Below are 18,597 nucleotides of genomic sequence, written 5' to 3'. Positions count from 1 at the left end.
GTGATTACTGTGTATGGTGTCACCAAATTCCACGACTGTCTGTATGGCAGAAAATACTACTTAGTAATGGACCACAAGCTATTGCGTTGTTTCATCCAATTAAGTCAGTTCCTGTATGAACTGCCCAAAAATTGCAAAGATGGGCTCTGTTGTTGTTTCAACACCAGTTCAAGGTTGCGTATTGCCCAACAGCTCAACATGGTAATGCGGACACACTTTCATGTCTTCTGATTAGCCCTGATACGGACTTTGACACTTCTGATGCATCTTCTTGTCACATCGATGCTCACAATTCTGAATTGCTTCAATCCTCAACTCTGAACAATAGGAAAATTGCACAGGTAAGGAAGCCGATTCAGATTTGGACATTTTGATAAAATACATTCACACATCTAGGCCTCACTCATTGCATATCATAAAGGACTCTGTAGTGCACAGATACTTTGCACATTGGCATAGCCTCACTATACGTCAAGGTGGGATTCTTGTTTAAAATGACAGTGGACCGTCACATGTGTTGATTCCTAAAGTTTTGCAAAAAGACATGTCGCAGTTACTTCACCAAGGACACGGGGGGATTGTTTGTACAAAACAGTTAGCGCATCGACACTGTACGTGGCAGGGTATGGACACCCAAATAGAACAGATGATGTCACAGTGTCATGCATGTGCAGAAACACTTGCCATTTGTCCCTTTCCACACATGAAACAAAACATCAATATGTCTTGTTTTACACAATAACCTAACAAATGATACCAAACTGATGGTGACAAGCATGTAAGGGAAACATAACAGAAGTAAGAGCCTTAGTCTATAGTAAAAATATAAGTACAATCCATTTTTATTTAATATATACATATTAAATTACAAAATGTCTTACAGTATTTACAATTATTTGCACTGTCAAAGTCTTATTGATACAGCTCAACAGCACTTCATTCAGTATGGTGATAAATTCCTATGGTGCAGTCATTTCAGCATGATTAACCTGCTCAAGCTCTCTCTCTCTCTCTCTCTCTCTCTCTCTCTCTCTCTCTCTCTCTAATACACACACACACACACACACACACACACAGAGAGAGAGAGAGAGAGAGAGAGAGAGAGAGAGAGAGACATTTTCATAAAACTTCAACAGCAAAGACATGCAGGGTTTTACACTGTTGAAGTATTAACATTCCATACTATATAATTTCATGCTAGTAAATTCATCAGTAAAAAGAGCTTCTCCAAGACGATCTTTTATAATACAAAGGTACTGGAACAAGTACTATGTAGGATGACAGCTGCACTCTTGGTTCTAATAGTAGCACATTTCCAATTTTCACAGACTTCTGAAATTTGTCACACATGGCACCATTGATCCTACAAAGATGTGGCATTATGTTCCACTATTCAATGTCTACGACCCGCTTCCTTTTTCCTCTTCAGAAGATTAAGTTCACCCTGTTGCATAGCTGCACTTCCAAAAATTTCCTTAACCTTCTCTTTGCGTTCCAGGTCACTGCAAACAAACATTTTTCATTGAAAAGCAACTTTTATTAGAAATCTGTTCAAATAATTAATCAATACACTGCACAGAATCTGTATGGTAAATAATCAGAAAAGCAATCTAGTAAGTGTTCACAACAGAGGCAGCAAGACTGCAACAGGAAGATTACAGCTGTCCATAACACTCAATTATCATCATCATAGCTCACTTACAAAGATGATTGAGCTGCAAAGTTTCTCTCACATAATATGATCAGCACTTGCTAACATACTACAGCAAGTGCCTGAAAACACACAAAAATGTAAAGTGATGGCCACATGTAGACAAAATATGTATGTATTGTACCATTTGCTACAGCATTAGCGGCAAATTACCACGCTGTGATATCGCTTAACGTTATTACATCGGAAAACAAACATCAGAGTCAAAGAGGGAAATGCGAACACTAAACAGTGATTTACTGGGAGGATTCTAGGAAGGCATGGCTGCTCAATAAGTACATAACTTACAGGGTGCAAATGAGATTCCCACATGATACATCAACAAGTAGTACTCACCTGTCTGGCACCTATATCAAAATTGATTGACAGAAGAAGGCACAAAAGTTTAATCTAAAATATCAGGATTTGTGACAGCTTTATTTGGTAGATACATACGTATTGCAGGGCAGATAGTATACTGCAACAGATGCTGGACAAGGAATGTATCATACTGTGTGTTAAGGATTGATCTAAATATTTTGAGTATCCACATTTTAAGAAATTCTGAAAGCACATTCCTTGCACCTCACATAAGCTATTGTAATAAAATTACAAAAATTGTGACATGTGGTACCATACAACAGTTACACACCTACGATAATTATGAACAGACTGAGAAGTGGAGAGTAATTACGGTATGAGGTACCCAATGCCTTACATCAAGTGCTTACAGTGTATGAATTAAGATGTAGGAGTCACACTTTCTAACACTACAGTCAGTGTAGAAAACCCAGTACATGTGGGGAAAAAAAAGACAAAATTTTCGTTTATTATCGCATAAGGAGGGGTAATAAAAAAAACATCAATAACAGAAGGTAATTCTTAATGTTTTGATCTTTGCAACTTTATTTCAAAAGCTCAGAGAAAAATTTATTTATTATTTACTTAATTTCATAAATGTTTTTTTAAGTAAATGTGCATAAATGTAAGATAATGCTTATCACAAAAAGAAAAAAAAAACCGTTTCTGATTACATGTTTAGTAGCAAACCTTTTGAGCACCTTAAATCAAGTAGATACCTAGCAGTACTACTAAGAAGCAATACAAAATGGGACAATCACATATCAAGAAAAGAGAAAGTGAATGGTAGGCTTGGATTTCTTGGAAGACCTGTGGAAAAATACAATGCATCTGTAGAAATAACCACATACATGATGCTAGTGTGACCAATTCTAGAGGACTGTCACAGTGTTTGGGAGTTTTTATCAAATAGACTTAACAGATGTCAAATGAATTCAGACATGCAACTAGGATATTAACAGTTTGGCAAAGACTATATGAAAGTGTAACAAAATTGCTCAGGGCACTAAAATAGGACTGCTTGGTAGAAAGATGATGCAGTTCTTGAAACACCCTGGCAGGTAAATCTAGAGAACTTGCATTTGAAGTAGATGTGTGATCATTTGTTGCCACCATATCTTGCATAGGGATTATAAGAATAAGATTAGAGAGATTAGGGCATGCACAGAAGTACATATGTAGTCATGCTTCCCTCACTGAATATGCGAGACAGCACCTCCTGAAATGTAAATTACATGGTCGGTATTTTCTTGATACAGAAATGTTGAAAATCAAGGAAAATCCAGTTTTCAAATCCAGTTAAAATGAATGATGCAATGGCAAAAGACACTACTGCAACCCTAACACCACACCTCCACCTGATCCTCCAGCCAACCAAAGAAGTGCAAAACACCTTCATCAAAGCCAAAAACATCACACAAAGTACAATAATGTAGATCTGATGGATCAAGTGAATGTTCTGGAGATTGTGGAGCACACAGGGCAATGCCATTAAACAAGCCTACAACTTTAAAAGTACATTGCATTGAGTGAAGAAAACATTGTCTTCCACGAGCTGTCAAAAACTGCTGCTGTTGTTGATACTAACAATTAATTATCATTTAAACACTGTGCTTTATTATGAGTACCTAGAATGGTAATGAACGAACATAATATGTAAAATTAACAGAAATGTCCCTACTCTGCAAAAATCTGTGACTTCCCCAAATATTTTAAGTAGGTGTTTTTATAATCTTTTTCTTTCCTACCATATCAAAGTGTACACTGACAGTTGTGAAAGAATGCTTACTCATGTGCCTTCAGAATCATCACCAATTAACAATAACAATGTCACCATTATTATGCTACATTATTCATTTTATTTTTAATTTCCAACCCGAAGACAGCTTTAACAGTACCATTGCTGCAAAATACAGAACACCCCCTCAGCAAATCATAGGAGTACTTTTTATGTCTTATATAGTGATTGTGCAAGATATAATTAAGTTAAAACAAATTTTTATTAATAGCAAAAAATTACACAAAGAAAGGTCTTTGAAGAGGACTTTGTAAGATGTCAGGTTATCTACTTCATAGAGCACTCTTGCTGCTTGCTCGACTTAAGCCACATTATTAAAAAAGTTAATTCTGCAGAATAACAGGGATTGAAAGAATACCTAACCAGATAACATTATTTTATTTGCAGGTTAACACAAGAAGAGTACAAAACATGCCAAATGATGCTTTGTGATCAGCTTATGTGTGTACTGATTCCACTTTAGCTTGTAATCCACCTGAAAAAAGATAACATTAGAGTCTGGTGTGATACTGGTAATTATATGGACCACACGGAAAGACAACAATTGACAGTGACAGCAGGCTACATCAACCATGCACTGTTTTTGAAGGAACTGTCCCAGCAACAATGTAAATGGTTTGCAGAAACAGCACAAAATCTAAATGGTGATGGTTAGTTGAGGACCTGAACTGCATTTCCCCTGGAAATGTGTCCAGTGCCTCAAACAATGTGGCACCTTATTCAGTGGGGCCTCCCTTCCCTCTCATGTCCTCTTTGTTTAGATTTTGAATGGCAAGCTTCCCCCAACTATTTCCTGCTCCTGAAAAACGAACCTATCATTCTAAAGGCGAAGAGAATGCTATGAGTTATGCCTCCTTAAATGTAATATGAGATTTGGAAAATTACATAAATTATTTTTGTTAACAAAAAGACTTACTGCACAGTCTTTCATTTGTTGGGTTAAAATATCCCGTTATTATTTTGCATTCAATACTGCATAGCTTTGGTTATGCAACAATTTTAAAGTGATTGCCTGAAAGACACATCAAGTGTGACACAGAGAAAACATAAAACACAATACAGCCATTCACTGATTAGTTGAAAGAATAAAAAGAGGACTAACATGCTACAAGTCAAGTAATGTGGTAAAATGTTTTATTCTATGATGATGAGGATGATGTCCTTCATTATACACCAAAATTTTTCTTTATTTTATTTATATTTTGTTTAATTTTGTTGAATGTTAGGCCAGCCCTGTATGTAATGTCATAAATGCTCGGCTCTATCCGAAGTATGTCCTAATAGTGGGCTATACTATGGTAAGTCAACTTTTTCTTCTTTCAACCAAATATAAATACAAAAACAACAAAATATTAATTTTAACACAGTCAACATTACATAGCAGTGAATGCAAAATAAAGGGATATATTATCCAACCAATAGCAGTTAGTCTGGCAAAGTACTGTCATTCAGAAAATTTGTTGGCCCTTAATTAATATGGTTAGTTGTTCATCATTATAGTTTTGGAACAGTTCTTTAATATCTTTGGAAGGCCATTTATGCAGACCAAGTAGTGAATATTGCAGATCGCAATGTTCACCTCATTCTGACTTAAAGTCAATTTTGAAGGCAAAACACTAACCACAGAAGGGAATTATATTAATGTCATAAGATTATAGTTTCCCAAATAGAATCTTATGACCAAGACCATCATAAAATTCTGATAGTCATTAATTATGATTCTGTTATCTGCATATTCTTTTATTGTCAAAATCCAATTTTATCATCAATATTTCATTACCATTAATTATTTCTCTTGCATTCAAATCACTGAAAGGGATTGAATTAAAAACCAAGTCTATAACTGTTGCTGTAGTAGTACAGTGCTATTCCACTTCTTACTGTGGCAAAAACACAAAGATGAATCATAACCATTCCATCTCTGCTATCTGACAAAGAAGTAGCATCAAAGCTCCCAAAAACAACAAATCTGTCCCCCAACTCTGCAATAATGCATTTCTTTCTCCAGGCATGCCCACCAGTCTACTGGTACATCTAACAAATTGTAAGTTGTTTTACCCACGCAGGGTATTCCAGGAGGTTTAGTAAATATTTTAAGGAGTGGTAGTAGAGTTTTATTCAAACATTCTATATAACAGGTGTCAAATTTTTACTGGTTAGAGAGACACAGCAAGTTACAGATACAGATTTTCAATTCATGTGTTGGTACTCCAGTTGCTATGGGTTAATTTCTGAATCAATATTTTTGTTTTGAAGTTAAAGCTGTGAAGTAGTGCTTGTGTTTACTTAACTGAGCTTTTCAGTTGTGATTATGATTTGTTGGACAACTCTACATTACTGTTTAAAAAGCGCTGGCAGGTCGATAGACACACAAACAAACACAAACATACACACAAAATTCAAGCTTTCGCAACAAACTGTTGCCTCATCAGGAAAGAGAGAAGGAGAGGGAAAGACGAAAGGATGTGGGTTTTAAGGGAGAGGGTAAGGAGTCATTCCAATCCCGGGAGCGGAAAGACTTACCTTAGGGGGAAAAAAGGACGGGTATACACTCGCACACACACATATCCATCCACACATATACAGACACAAGCAGACATATTTAAAGATAAAGAGTTTGGGCAGAGATGTCAGTCGAGGCAGAAGTGCAGAGGCAAAGATGTTGTTGAATGACAGGTGAGGTATGAGTGGCGGCAACTTGAAATTAGCGGAGATTGAGGCCTGGTGGATAAAGGGAAGAGAGGATATACTGAAGAGCAAGTTCCCATCTCCGGAGTTCGGATACGTTGGTGTTAGTGGGAAGTATCCAGATAACCCGGACGGTGTAACACTGTGCCAAGATGTGCTGGCCGTGCACCAAGGCATGTTTAGCCACAGGGTGATCCTCATTACCAACAAACACTTCTGAAAAACCTTAATCCTACACCCAACATCACCACTGCTGAAGCCCAGGCTATCCGTGATCTGAAGGCTGACCGATCCATCGTCATTCTTCCGGCGGACAAGGGTTCCACGACCGTGGTACTTGATCGTCGGGAGTATGTGGCTGAGGGACTGCGTCAGCTTTCAGACAACACCACATACAAAGTTTGCCAAGGTAACCCCATTCCCGATGTCCAGGCGAAGCTTCAAGGAATCCTCAGAACCTTAGGCCCCCTGCAAAACCTTTCACCTGACTCCATCAACCTCCTGACCCCACCGACACCCCGCACCCCTACCTTCTACCTTCTTCCTAAAATCCACAAACCCAATCATCCGGGCCGCCCCATTGTAGCTGGTTACCAAGCCCCCACAGAACGTATCTCTGCCTACGTAGATCAACACCTTCAACCCATTACATGCAGTCTCCCATCCTTCATCAAAGACACCAACCACTTCCTTGAACGCCTGGAATCCTTACCCAATCTGTTACCCCCGGAAACCATCCTTGTAACCATTGATGTCACTTCCTTATACACAAATATTCCGCACGTCCAGGGCCTCGCTGCGATGGAGCATTTCCTTTCACGCCGATCACCTGCCACCCTACCTAAAACCTCTTTCCTCATTACCTTAGCCAGCTTCATCCTGACCCACAACTTCTTCACTTTTGAAGGCCAGACATACCAACAATTAAAGGGAACAGCCATGGGTACCAGGATGGCCCCCTCGTACGCCAACCTATTCATGGGTCGCTTAGAGGAAGCCTTCTTGGTTACCCAGGCCTGCCAACCCAAAGTTTGGTACAGATTTATTGATGACATCTTCATGATCTGGACTCACAGTGAAGAAGAACTCCAGAATTACCTCTCCAACCTCAACTCCTTTGGTTCCATCAGATTCACCTGGTCCTACTCCAAATCCCATGCCACTCTCCTTGACGTTGACCTCCACCTGTCCAATGGCCAACTTCACACGTCCATCCACATCAAACCCACCAACAAGCAACAGTACCTCCATTATGACAGCTGCCACCCATTCCACATCAAACGGTCCCTTCCCTACAGCCCAGGTCTTCGTGGCAAACGAATCTGTTCCAGTCCGGAATCCCTGAACCATTACACCAACAACCTGACAACAGCTTTCGCATCCCGCAACTACCCTCCCGACCTGGTACAGAAGCAAATAACCAGAGCCACTTCCTCATCCTCTCAAACCCAGAACCTCCCACAGAAGAATCACAAAAGTGCCCCACTTGTGACAGGATACTTTCCGGGACTGGATCAGATTCTGAATGTGGCTCTCCAGCAGGGATACGACTTCCTCAAATCCTGCCCTGAAATGAGATCCATCCTTCATTAAATCCTCCCCACTCCACCAAGAGTGTCTTTCCGCCGTCCACCTAACCTTCGTAACCTCTTAGTTCATCCCTATGAAATCCCCAAACCACCTTCCCTACCCTCTGGCTCCTACCCTTGTAACCGCCCTCGGTATAAAACCTGTCCCATGCACCCTCCCACCACCACCTACTCCAGTCCTGTAACCCGGAAGGTGTACACGATCAAAGGCAGAGCCACGTGTGAAAGCACCCACGTGATCTACCAACTGACCTGCCTACACTGTGACGCATTCTATGTGGGAATGACCAGCAACAAACTGTCCATTCGCATGAATGGACACAGGCAGACAGTGTTTGTTGGTAATGAGGATCACCCTGTGGCTAAACATGCCTTGGTGCACGGCCAGCACATCTTGGCACAGTGTTACACCGTCCGGGTTATCTGGATACTTCCCACTAACACCAACGTATCCGAACTCCGGAGATGGGAACTTGCTCTTCAGTATATCCTCTCTTCCCATTATCCATCAGGCCTCAATCTCCGCTAATTTCAAGTTGCCGCCACTCATACCTCACCTGTCATTCAACATCATCTTTGCCTCTGCACTTCTGTCTCGACTGACATCGCTGCCCAAACTCTTTGTCTTTAAATATGTCTGCTTGTGTCTGTATATGTGTGGATGGATATGTGTGTGTGTGTGCGAGTATATACCCGTCCTTTTTTCCCCCTAAGGTAAGTCTTTCCGCTCCCGGGATTGGAATGACTCCTTACCCTCTCCCTTAAAACCCACATCCTTTCGTCTTTCCCTCTCCTTCTCTCTTTCCTGATGAGGCAACAGTTTGTTGCGAAAGCTTGAATTTTGTGTGTATGTTTGTGTTTGTTTGTGTGTCTATCGACCTGCCAGCGCTTTCGTTCGGTAAGTCACCTCATCTTTGTTTTTATATATAATTTTTCCCACGTGGAATGTTTCCCTCTATTATATTTACTGTTTAAAAATATTTACAAATTCTGAGTATGCCAGTATACTGCAGCTGCAGCCGCTTGTAGAGAATATGGTAGAGCCTTCCCTAACCACATTTACATTATGTTGATGTTTAAGTTTGTAGTGTTTCTGTTTTGCATTTTGGTATTCCTGTTCCTAAGGGTTTATTTATCAATTTTCATTTTTTATTTGTGGTTCACTGTTGCTATTTGAGTTTACATATTGTGATCTGGAGATAGCGAGTGGGGCTGTGGACACTAGAATATGGGGTGCAAAGTGGAGAAATCATGACATTTCCAACAGCGGAGAAGAAACATTTGCACTGGGTATGGAGATAATACCATTGGACTGAGCATAGTGAGATAATGGTTTTCTTGTTTTAAGGAGGATCATACTGACATTAGTGACTCTCGATGGTCAGGGAGATCTCTGAGATTTGACGAAGATCGTTTAAACATATTAATCCACAATGATCCACATCAGTGTACTCAGAATTGGCAAATATAAATGAACTGTGATAATTCCATCATTGTTACTTGCAATGAGGGAGGTTTAAAAACCAGGTGTATGGTTACCACATGCTCAAAATCAAAATCACAAAAATCTGTGCATCTCTGCTTGCTTGTGGTCAATTGGCTCACGAACAACACCTACCATTCCTATCCTCTATCATTACTGGTGACAAGAAATGGTGTATTTATGTTAGCGTGAGGTAAAGAAGAGAATGGTTGAGTTCCAACAAAGCACAAATTCCCAGTATAAAGATTTCATCACATCCAAAAAGATAAGGTTATGCACCTACCGGAACAGTGACAGAGTGGCGTGTCCAAGAACAACAACCAAGAAGATAGTGTGAAGTGACGCTTTTCAACAATATCGCCTACCTGCACTCTGCTAGACTGACAAAAAACACTACACAGGTGTTGGGTTGGAAAATCATTCCATAAAGATGTTATTCACCAGATCTTGTGCCCTCAGATTTTCACCTTTTCTGCTCTTGATTTGACAACCTTCAAGGAACTTCCCTTCCAGATGAAAATGCATTCCAAAAGTGGCTTGATGAGTTCTTTGCCCCAAAAGCACGCGAGTTCTACAGTGCGGAATCGAAAAGTTACCCCAGTGTTGGCAGACTGTTGCAAATAGTGAAGGAGAATATATTACTGATCACTAAATTCTCTGTTACGGATGCACAAAAGCATTTACCAACAATGAAAAGAAACTACTGCATGAACACAACTGTCAGACAACATGTGAGGGACCCAGTGGAGGAATGGAAAGTGCCTAGCTGTGAATATCTTTAGCAATCTCAAGAACAACATGTGATTTGCTATGCTAAATTCATTGGTGATGTTGATTCCAGTTCATTGAAATCAGTTACTGGCAGCAGGCCCTATAATGACCTAACACAACAAACATTAAAATGCGTCTGTCATGTACAGTAACATCTGGTAGAAGTTCTCTACTGAAAAAACTGAAGATGGCAAGACTATTAGAGGTCATTTGACAGATAAAACAATCAATCAGCTAAATGAATACTACGACAAAGCCATTAGAAAGAATACAAATAACCTGGATGGACCAAGTAAAGCAGTATTGGCAATGTTTTTCCACAAGACATCAAGTGATGAGAAGCCACTATACAACTTGTGTTCAATTCACAGGTGTACATACCACAAAGCCGAGGCAGTAGGAACTGAACATACCCATAGAAACACCATCTGTCAAGCTGTTGGGGTAATAATAAAGCCACTAAGTAGAGATCTAGCACATCCTCATCTTCTGAATAAATGTCTCACTGGAATAACTCAAATCATAAATGAGTCTTCCAACAATGTTGCATGGACCAAGGTGCCCAAAAATGTATTTGTGGGCTTGAAACCACTGAAGATAGGGGTCACTTATGCTGTGATCACCTTAAATGATGAAAATGTAGGCAGAATAAAGGATCTGATACAATTTGGAATTGAGTCTGGCCACAATACAGAAGCAATCTTACAAGAACCGGAGATACAGTGAGTCTCCCAGGCAGAATTTATGGTCAAAACTGGAACAGAAGCAGCAAGATTCCTCAGATGAAGAAAGGGACTACATTTGGTGGATCCTCAAGAAGATAATAGATCACAAAGCTGAAAAGTTTTAGGCTGTCTCCTCACTCAATACTGGGTTTTCCTTTACTGCAACTTTGAAGTGCTATTTCTGAAAAACTACATTTTTGCAAATGTTTCCCACTATCTCTGAAACTACTTAAGCTCAGCAGCCAGAAATAGTGCCATGTGGTGCTAAGTTGCATTTGTGTGTGTGTGTGTGTGTGTGTGTGTGTTTGTGTGTGTGTGTGTGTGTGTGTTTTGTCTAGTTCCAATACAATGAGAATGATTAAAATGAACACACACACACACACACACACACACACACACACACACACACACACATTTGCAGAAAATTGAAAACACGTTTTAGCAGCCCACTCCTCTAACTCTGCACTGTAAGTTGCAACTGCTGGCTTGCTGTTGCAACACTAGAGGCAGAACAGAAAACAGAAAAGTCGTCCACAAATAAGGAACACTGTACAGGACTCCTTACCGTAGACGTGATACTGTTTATGGCTATGGCAAAGAGGGTAATCCTTAAAAACACTCACCTGAGGAACACCATTCCCCTGCTCAAAACAATCTGACAGAGAGTCACCAACTCAGGTCCTAAGAAACCGCTGAGACAGGAAAGACCGTATGAAGATGGGGAAGTGGCCATGAAAGCCCCATTGATGGGTTGTGCGAGAATACAGTGTCTCCACATAGTATTGTGTGCCTTACTGATATGAAAAATATACCAATACAGTGATGGTTACACAGGAAAGACTACTGAATAGCCACCTCGAGCAGAGTCAGGTTGTCAACAGTGGAACGAAATCTCCGGAATCCACACTAAGACTGGTTAAGGAGTTGCCTGGTCTCTTAACAGCCAGACCAGACGATGGTTAACCATTAACTCCAGTGTCTTTCCTATGCAGTTCATTAAGGTGATACTCCTGTAACTAATGGGATAAGTGCGGTTCTTTCCTGGTTTTAGGAGAGGTATCAGAATTGCCTCCCTCTACAAGTTGGGGAAATTACCTGTCTGCCATATAAGATTAAAACATTTGACGAGGATTTCCTTTGACACTGCTGGCAAATGTCGAAGCATGCAGCGCTGGATTTGGTTGTGACCGGGTGCAGTGTCACGAGTCTCAGACAGGCTGATTCGATCTACCATATGGAGAAAGAAGAGCTGTAGGCCTCAGAACAGTCAGATCCGAAGTCAAACTTGCCCCTCTCTATATTTGCATGGTAGCGAAAAAATGCCAGATCCTGGCTTGCATCAACTGTATTTTGTGCAAAATGTTAGGCCAATGTCTGAGCGATGTCGCTAAGTGTCATTTGGAGACATCCATGTTGCAGCACAGCTGCTGTCAGTAAATGACTGTTTACTGGAAATCCTTTGGATGGCTTTCCATACTTTTGTAGAACAAGTGGAATGGCTGATGGAGTCCAAGAATGCTTGCCATGGCCATTTTTTGCTCCCCTTAATGGAGTATCGAGCCTTGGCTCTCGCGACTCGAAAGGCTGTGAGGTTGTCTGTTGTTGGGCGGCATTTAAACTGTTGAAGAGCCACATGCTTATCACAGATGGCTGAATGACATGCATCTCTCCATCAAGGTACAATTCACTTCCTCAGATGACCTAAAGACAGTGGAATGGATAGGTCAGTGGCATGAGGTATCACACGCGTGATGTGGTCCACGCATTCCTGGATGCTGGTGTGGTTTTCAAACACAGCCAAAGCCTGAAGAAAGCCTAATTAGCCCTGCTGATCATCCATTTTGGTGGCGTCCGTTCCAGCAATCCTCCAACCTGTAGGTGAATCCACAGTGGGAAACGATTACTGGAAAGGTCTTCAGTCAGTCGCTTCCCACTGTGCTGAGTGTGCATGGGCTGGAGAGGGAAAAGAGAGGTCAGTGTTGGAGGATGACACAGTAGCAGCCGAGAAATGTGTGGGGCTGCCTGTGTTAAGGCTGCGTATTTCCTGAGACATCATGAGATTCTCCAACACTCGACCCCTGGGGCAAGTATAGTGTGAGCCCCATATTACGTTATGGGCATTGAAACCATCTGGTAGGATAAACGGGCAGGGGAGTTGTTCAATAATGCCCGCAAGAGCCTCAGAGTCTATTGCATCTTGCGGAGGTAAGTACAGGGAGCAGAGAGTGAGCGTCGAACTTACATGAACTGCAACGGCTACTGCTTTAAGGTCAGTAACTCAGGAGAGAGCAGAGGTATGGTGTGTGTTACTGACAAAGCAACACCTCCCTTGGCTCATTCCTCAGTCAGGTCACCCATACGGCGGAGGGTGTAGCCTTGTAGCACAGGGGCATCAGTAACCTCAAAGTGCATTTCCTATAAACACAAGCACAGGGATTTGGCCTGTGTCAGGAGTTTCAGTTCCTCCACGAGTCCTGAACCCATTCATGTTCCACTATAGTATGGGAGCCATTTATCATGGTCGTCTCTCCGCCAGGGAGGGCAGCCCACAATGGTTGGAGTATATACTTTACGGCAAGATGGTTGCCCCGGGAAGATTCGTCGTCCACTGGCTCTGAAGCAGAAGCAGAAGAGCCATCAAGTCGAATGACATCGACATGGTCTGATGGTCTATTGCCTGTTTATGCCTGTGACAGAAGCTTCCCATTTGCTTTCTTGGCCTGGGAGGGCTTTGTGGGAACTACCGCAACAGCAGCAGAGGCAGTGATGGATTTTTTACAATACTCTGCCTTTGCAGGTAATGTGAGCTCTGCAAAGGTGGTAACTGCAGCTTTCTATGATGTTCTCGGAGAGGCTATGGGCTCACAAATAACTGCAGCTTGGCAAGTACATTGACAAACACAAGTACTAGTGCTGACACCAGCAACCTCCATTTGTGTAGAACCAGTTGCTGCCTATATAGGCTTTTTAAGGGTGAAAGCAGAAGATGTAGAATGTGGGAGGCTGCATGGCCTTATAGATCTCTTGGTCTCTCCATATGAGACGCATTTCAAAGTCTTCATCTCCTGTACCTTCCGCTCTTCAAGGAAGACACTGCAATCCCTCCTTCAGACAGGGTGATCCTCAGAGCAATTTACACACTTTGGAGGGGAGGAGCAGCCAATGCCATCATGGGCAGCTTTGCCACATTTGCCACAAGTGGTGTGCCCAAAGTGCTGTCTGTCACTTAACAGCATATTGGGTTAGAGACAATACGACTGTACACTTATACGAAGAAAACTGCCTTGATATGCTCTGGGAGTTTCATGCTATTGAAGGTAAGGATGAAGGAGTCAGATTTTGTGAGATCCCCATCCAACCCTTTCAATATATTTTGCACATCAACAATCCCCTACTGAGCCCACTCAACCTTCAATTACTCCTTGGGAATGTCGACAGGATTTCTATAGGTCACAATGCCTTTGCTATAGTTCAAAGTGTTGTGGAGCTCTGTGCTGATGGCATATTCTCTGTGGTGTCACTGCCAGACACCACACTTGCTAGGTGGTAGCCTTTAAATCGGCCGCGGTCCGTTAGTATACGTCGGACCCGCGTGTCGCCACTGTCGGTGATTGCAGACCGAGCACCACCCCACGGCAGGTCTAGAGAGACGTCCTGGCACTCGCCCCAGTTGTACAGCCAACGTTCATAGCAATGGTTCACTGACAAATACGCTCTCATTTGCTGAGACGATAGTTAGCATAGCCTTCAGCTACGTCATTTGCTACGACCTAGCAAGGCGCCATTACCAGTGTATATTGAAATGGAAAATATACCTCGCGCCAGCCTGCGTGAGCTTAAAAGCGTGCATTTCGGCCTCCTCTAGCAACACGGTGTTGGCTCTTCTGCCAACACTTCATTCTCCAAGGCATTTTAGCTTTTTGGAGGTGTGTTGCTTGTTGGGAACTAGCAGTTTCAACAAACAGCGTGCCATTACGCAGTCGTTTGACAGATTTCAATGAACCTGCAATGCCCTCCAAACATTTTTGAATATAAAAAGGCAAGAATCTTTTGAAATTGCCCTCTTTCCATTTAACAATAAAAAACACGTTCTAACTGGCAGCATGTGTTCTGTTATTATTCATGGGCAAAGTCCGTATAACCCCCGAGTCTGGAGGACTGGCTACACACTCTGGGAAACTACGATCACAACCACAGGTGGAAACACAAGCGGCCAAAGACACTGCTAGCTAGGGCATAACCACCTATGGTAAACTAACATACGCAAACAGCGACAAACGCCGGTAAGCCCCTGCATATCAGCAACACTGACTGGCAACTACCAGCTGCTATTAGAGCCAACCAACAGGCCACAGCAGGGACACCGATGAGATCGCCCACAGACGCACGAACAATCTGCCAACACTCCCTCACACTGTGCCTCCGGTATATGACCTATCGGACACAAGACAGATAACAAACCTAACTGTTGCAGGTTGCAGGACGCTGAACGAGGACTCTGTACCAGCACCCAGCGCCAGCCGCCGAGCAGCACAAACGCACAACGTCAAGGTATCGACATGCATGATACCCACTACTAACAAAGCCTATCCTTGCACAACCTATCGCAGGCAGCAAGACAACCGCTACTGCTCTTGCCGCCCGACCTAACTTTCGCAGAGGTTTTTTTCCCTTGGCTCTTGCTTTGGCACTTTTTTTCCTCTGCCCTTCAAACCGCTACCCTTCGTCAGATTTCGACCAATCTATCTCCAGATGAGCGCGTATTAATGGTTAATCCTAACCAGATGTACGCAAACATCGCAGTACCCACATCCTGCGACACCTCACTTTAGTGAATACTAACCCTTATGCAGAGATGGCAGTAGACCTTTTGTGTTGGCCATCATGCTGGTGTGGGCGTGGAGGGGCTCCACCTCTTTTTAAAATAACCTACCTGTGCCCCCCATTACACTGGGAGGTAAAAGAAGAAACTTCAAGGGTCCATCTCAGTCCCACGAGCAGCTAGGGAAATAAAAGTCCCCCTAGACGGAGCCTCGCACGCCTAGGCAGGTTCCCCAGAGGTTGCCTGCTAACAACTGTTCCACCTCAACAGCCATGCATCTCATCAGTGCGCAACACACCTTGAGATTGAGGTTTTTTTAAATAGGGGTTTATTCCATCCTCATGATCCAGGCAGTCAAGCCAAGATCATCATTCCATGAGACACATAATGTTCCATCGTTGTGCCACACGATGGTTACTGAAGCATGCCCACAGCTTACGGTGACAGGGGATTGGGGGCATTTACCAGTCCCCATCTCAGGAACCACGGAGTCGCCATGGCCATACCCAGCAAACGAATGCTGAGTCCCTGAGGGCCTTATTGACAGTGGTATTATGTGGGTATACAATGGTAGAGATACCCCACTCAAAGTTTGATCATTAAAAAAAAAAATTTTTTAAGAAATCACATAAATTTTTAAAGGTCTTCATCTAAAAAAACTCATCTCGCCCCAAATGTATAAGTATGACTCTATATCCTGGAAAAGTTTCATTTTATTACCTTGGATAGTTCCTGAGAAAACGGGACATAAATATGTTAAATTTAACATTATCAGGATATGTCATTGATACTCCCTTTAAGCATGTCATGAAGTAAATTGTGCTAGTTACAGAGCAAACACATTAAAAGAACAATTGCTGTCAAATAAAGGAAAAACTGAGTTTAGAATGACATCCTCATTGTTTTCAATAAACAACAGCTTACTGCACTGACAATTGTAGATTCCAATGTTTACATAAACTTTTATTGTTATTACTAAAAATTAAAAGTGGGGTGCATACCTCTTAAGTGTCTGTTTCAGCTTGACCTTTGTCAAGAATGCACGATCTCGCCGAATCTCTCTAACAGCTCCTTTCAGTTCACGGCGATATTTGTGCAGCAATTTTTCACGTTCCTGCTTCTCTGGTCCCATAGGTCGACGGCGCTTGCAATCAAACCTGTTAACGCCATTAAAAAAATTATTTGTTCAAAAGGACCACAAATAAAGCAATATGTTAAACAATGAGGAGGACAACTAAAATAAAATTTACATATGATAGTATTCCATCTGTGAATCTATACACAAAATATGAAAAAAAGGACGAGGAAGACACACATTAAAGGATTCTATCTGATATACAGATACATGAGAACCACTTCATCTCAGCTACAAACTAATCATCATTAGCAGCAGCAGCATCACCACCACCACCACCACCACCACCAGTGGCAGCACCATTGGCCATTTAACATCCACTGCTGCACACAGGGCATCTCTAGGCTTGCATTATGGTGTTGAGCAGAACGCGTCCCCACTGTTCCCGTGTGTTTTCTACTATCTTTACCATCTTGGATTAAGAACCGCAAAAGAAGGCTATTTACAGGGAAGAGACCTGGAGATACCACACATTTCACATTACATAATGGATCACGAACTGGCAAAATGACTGATACAATGGGCTCACTTTTTGAACTGTCTTCTATCTTGTGGAAGGATACAGCAGTCAAGCAAAGTTTGAACTTAGGAGTATCAGGAATAAGTAAACTTAAAAAACACTACTGGTCTTGCAGAGCCACTGATAGTCAAACAGTTTTACCTTATTCCCAATTTACTATTGGTAATAAAAAAAAGTACCTTCCAATAACAAATTTTCATTACAGCAGGACTCATACTTTTTTAATGGGCCAGGGCAGTTTCCACATTCTCAGAAATTCAGGTTTTGCAGATACAGAATCCACTTGCTTTAAACAGCTCCATTTGACAGCTCCCATCTTGTGCTCTTAATATACTAGCTAATTCTGATCCTGATTTATGCTGGCTGATGTTGCCAATTCACATCCATCATTTTGATCGGACCTCACAACTTGAAAAAAATCTGCCTGATCATCAATAGTCTAGACATAAAGCAACCAAACTGTTGAATGCAACATTCAATGAATGTGAATACCATTGTTTATACTGATCTGTAATGCAGTTTTCACAAAAGAGAACATATTAAGATCAGCTGCAGCAATAATGAATAAAGACATCACAATTGCCATTCTTTTGGTTTTCTAAGGACCCTGGTAAGTACGAAACATCACGTTACAGTATTCTTTAATTACAATTCTGTTGTAACTGACAGAACAGAGTGAATGTTTCTTTTTACGAACAAGAAATGCCTAGTATGTAGTAGAGGTCATACAATTTGGAAAAAGATGATGCATATTCACACATAATGTCAAGCTTTACTTGTTACACTTTTGAGTTAAACACGTTTATGAATGCGGAAAATAAACTTGTGTGAAATACCTACATTACTTGACAATGATTTAATTAATTTAACAGAATGTAAATAATTTAGGAATAAAGGGGACCACTCACCAAACAGCAGAAACATTGAGTCGTTGACAGGCAGACATAAAAGACAAAGAAAACTTGCTAGCTTTCAAAATGAATCCTTTGTTGAGCTAGAGTATGGGTGTGGGGGCA

The 18,597-nt window shown here is 41.6% G+C and overlaps 1 protein-coding gene across 1 annotated transcript in view; it reads right to left on the bottom strand.

The window, feature by feature from the left end:
- Positions 1–826: 826 nt before the first annotated feature.
- Positions 827–18,597, bottom strand: part of LOC126473433 (nucleolar protein 14 homolog) — a 54,142-nt gene continuing 36,371 nt past the window's right edge. The window contains exons 14-15 of the mRNA XM_050100473.1: positions 16,928–17,083; positions 827–1,502 (exon numbers count right to left, since the gene is read on the bottom strand). Coding sequence (XP_049956430.1) covers positions 1,394–1,502; positions 16,928–17,083 — 265 coding nt within the window. The 3' untranslated portion in view covers positions 827–1,393. The remainder of the gene's footprint in view (positions 1,503–16,927; positions 17,084–18,597) is intronic.

Source organism: Schistocerca serialis, chromosome 4, assembly GCF_023864345.2.
Source record: "Schistocerca serialis cubense isolate TAMUIC-IGC-003099 chromosome 4, iqSchSeri2.2, whole genome shotgun sequence".
NCBI classification, from domain to species: domain Eukaryota; kingdom Metazoa; phylum Arthropoda; class Insecta; order Orthoptera; family Acrididae; genus Schistocerca; species Schistocerca serialis.
This window is presented reverse-complemented; position numbering and strand designations above follow the sequence as displayed.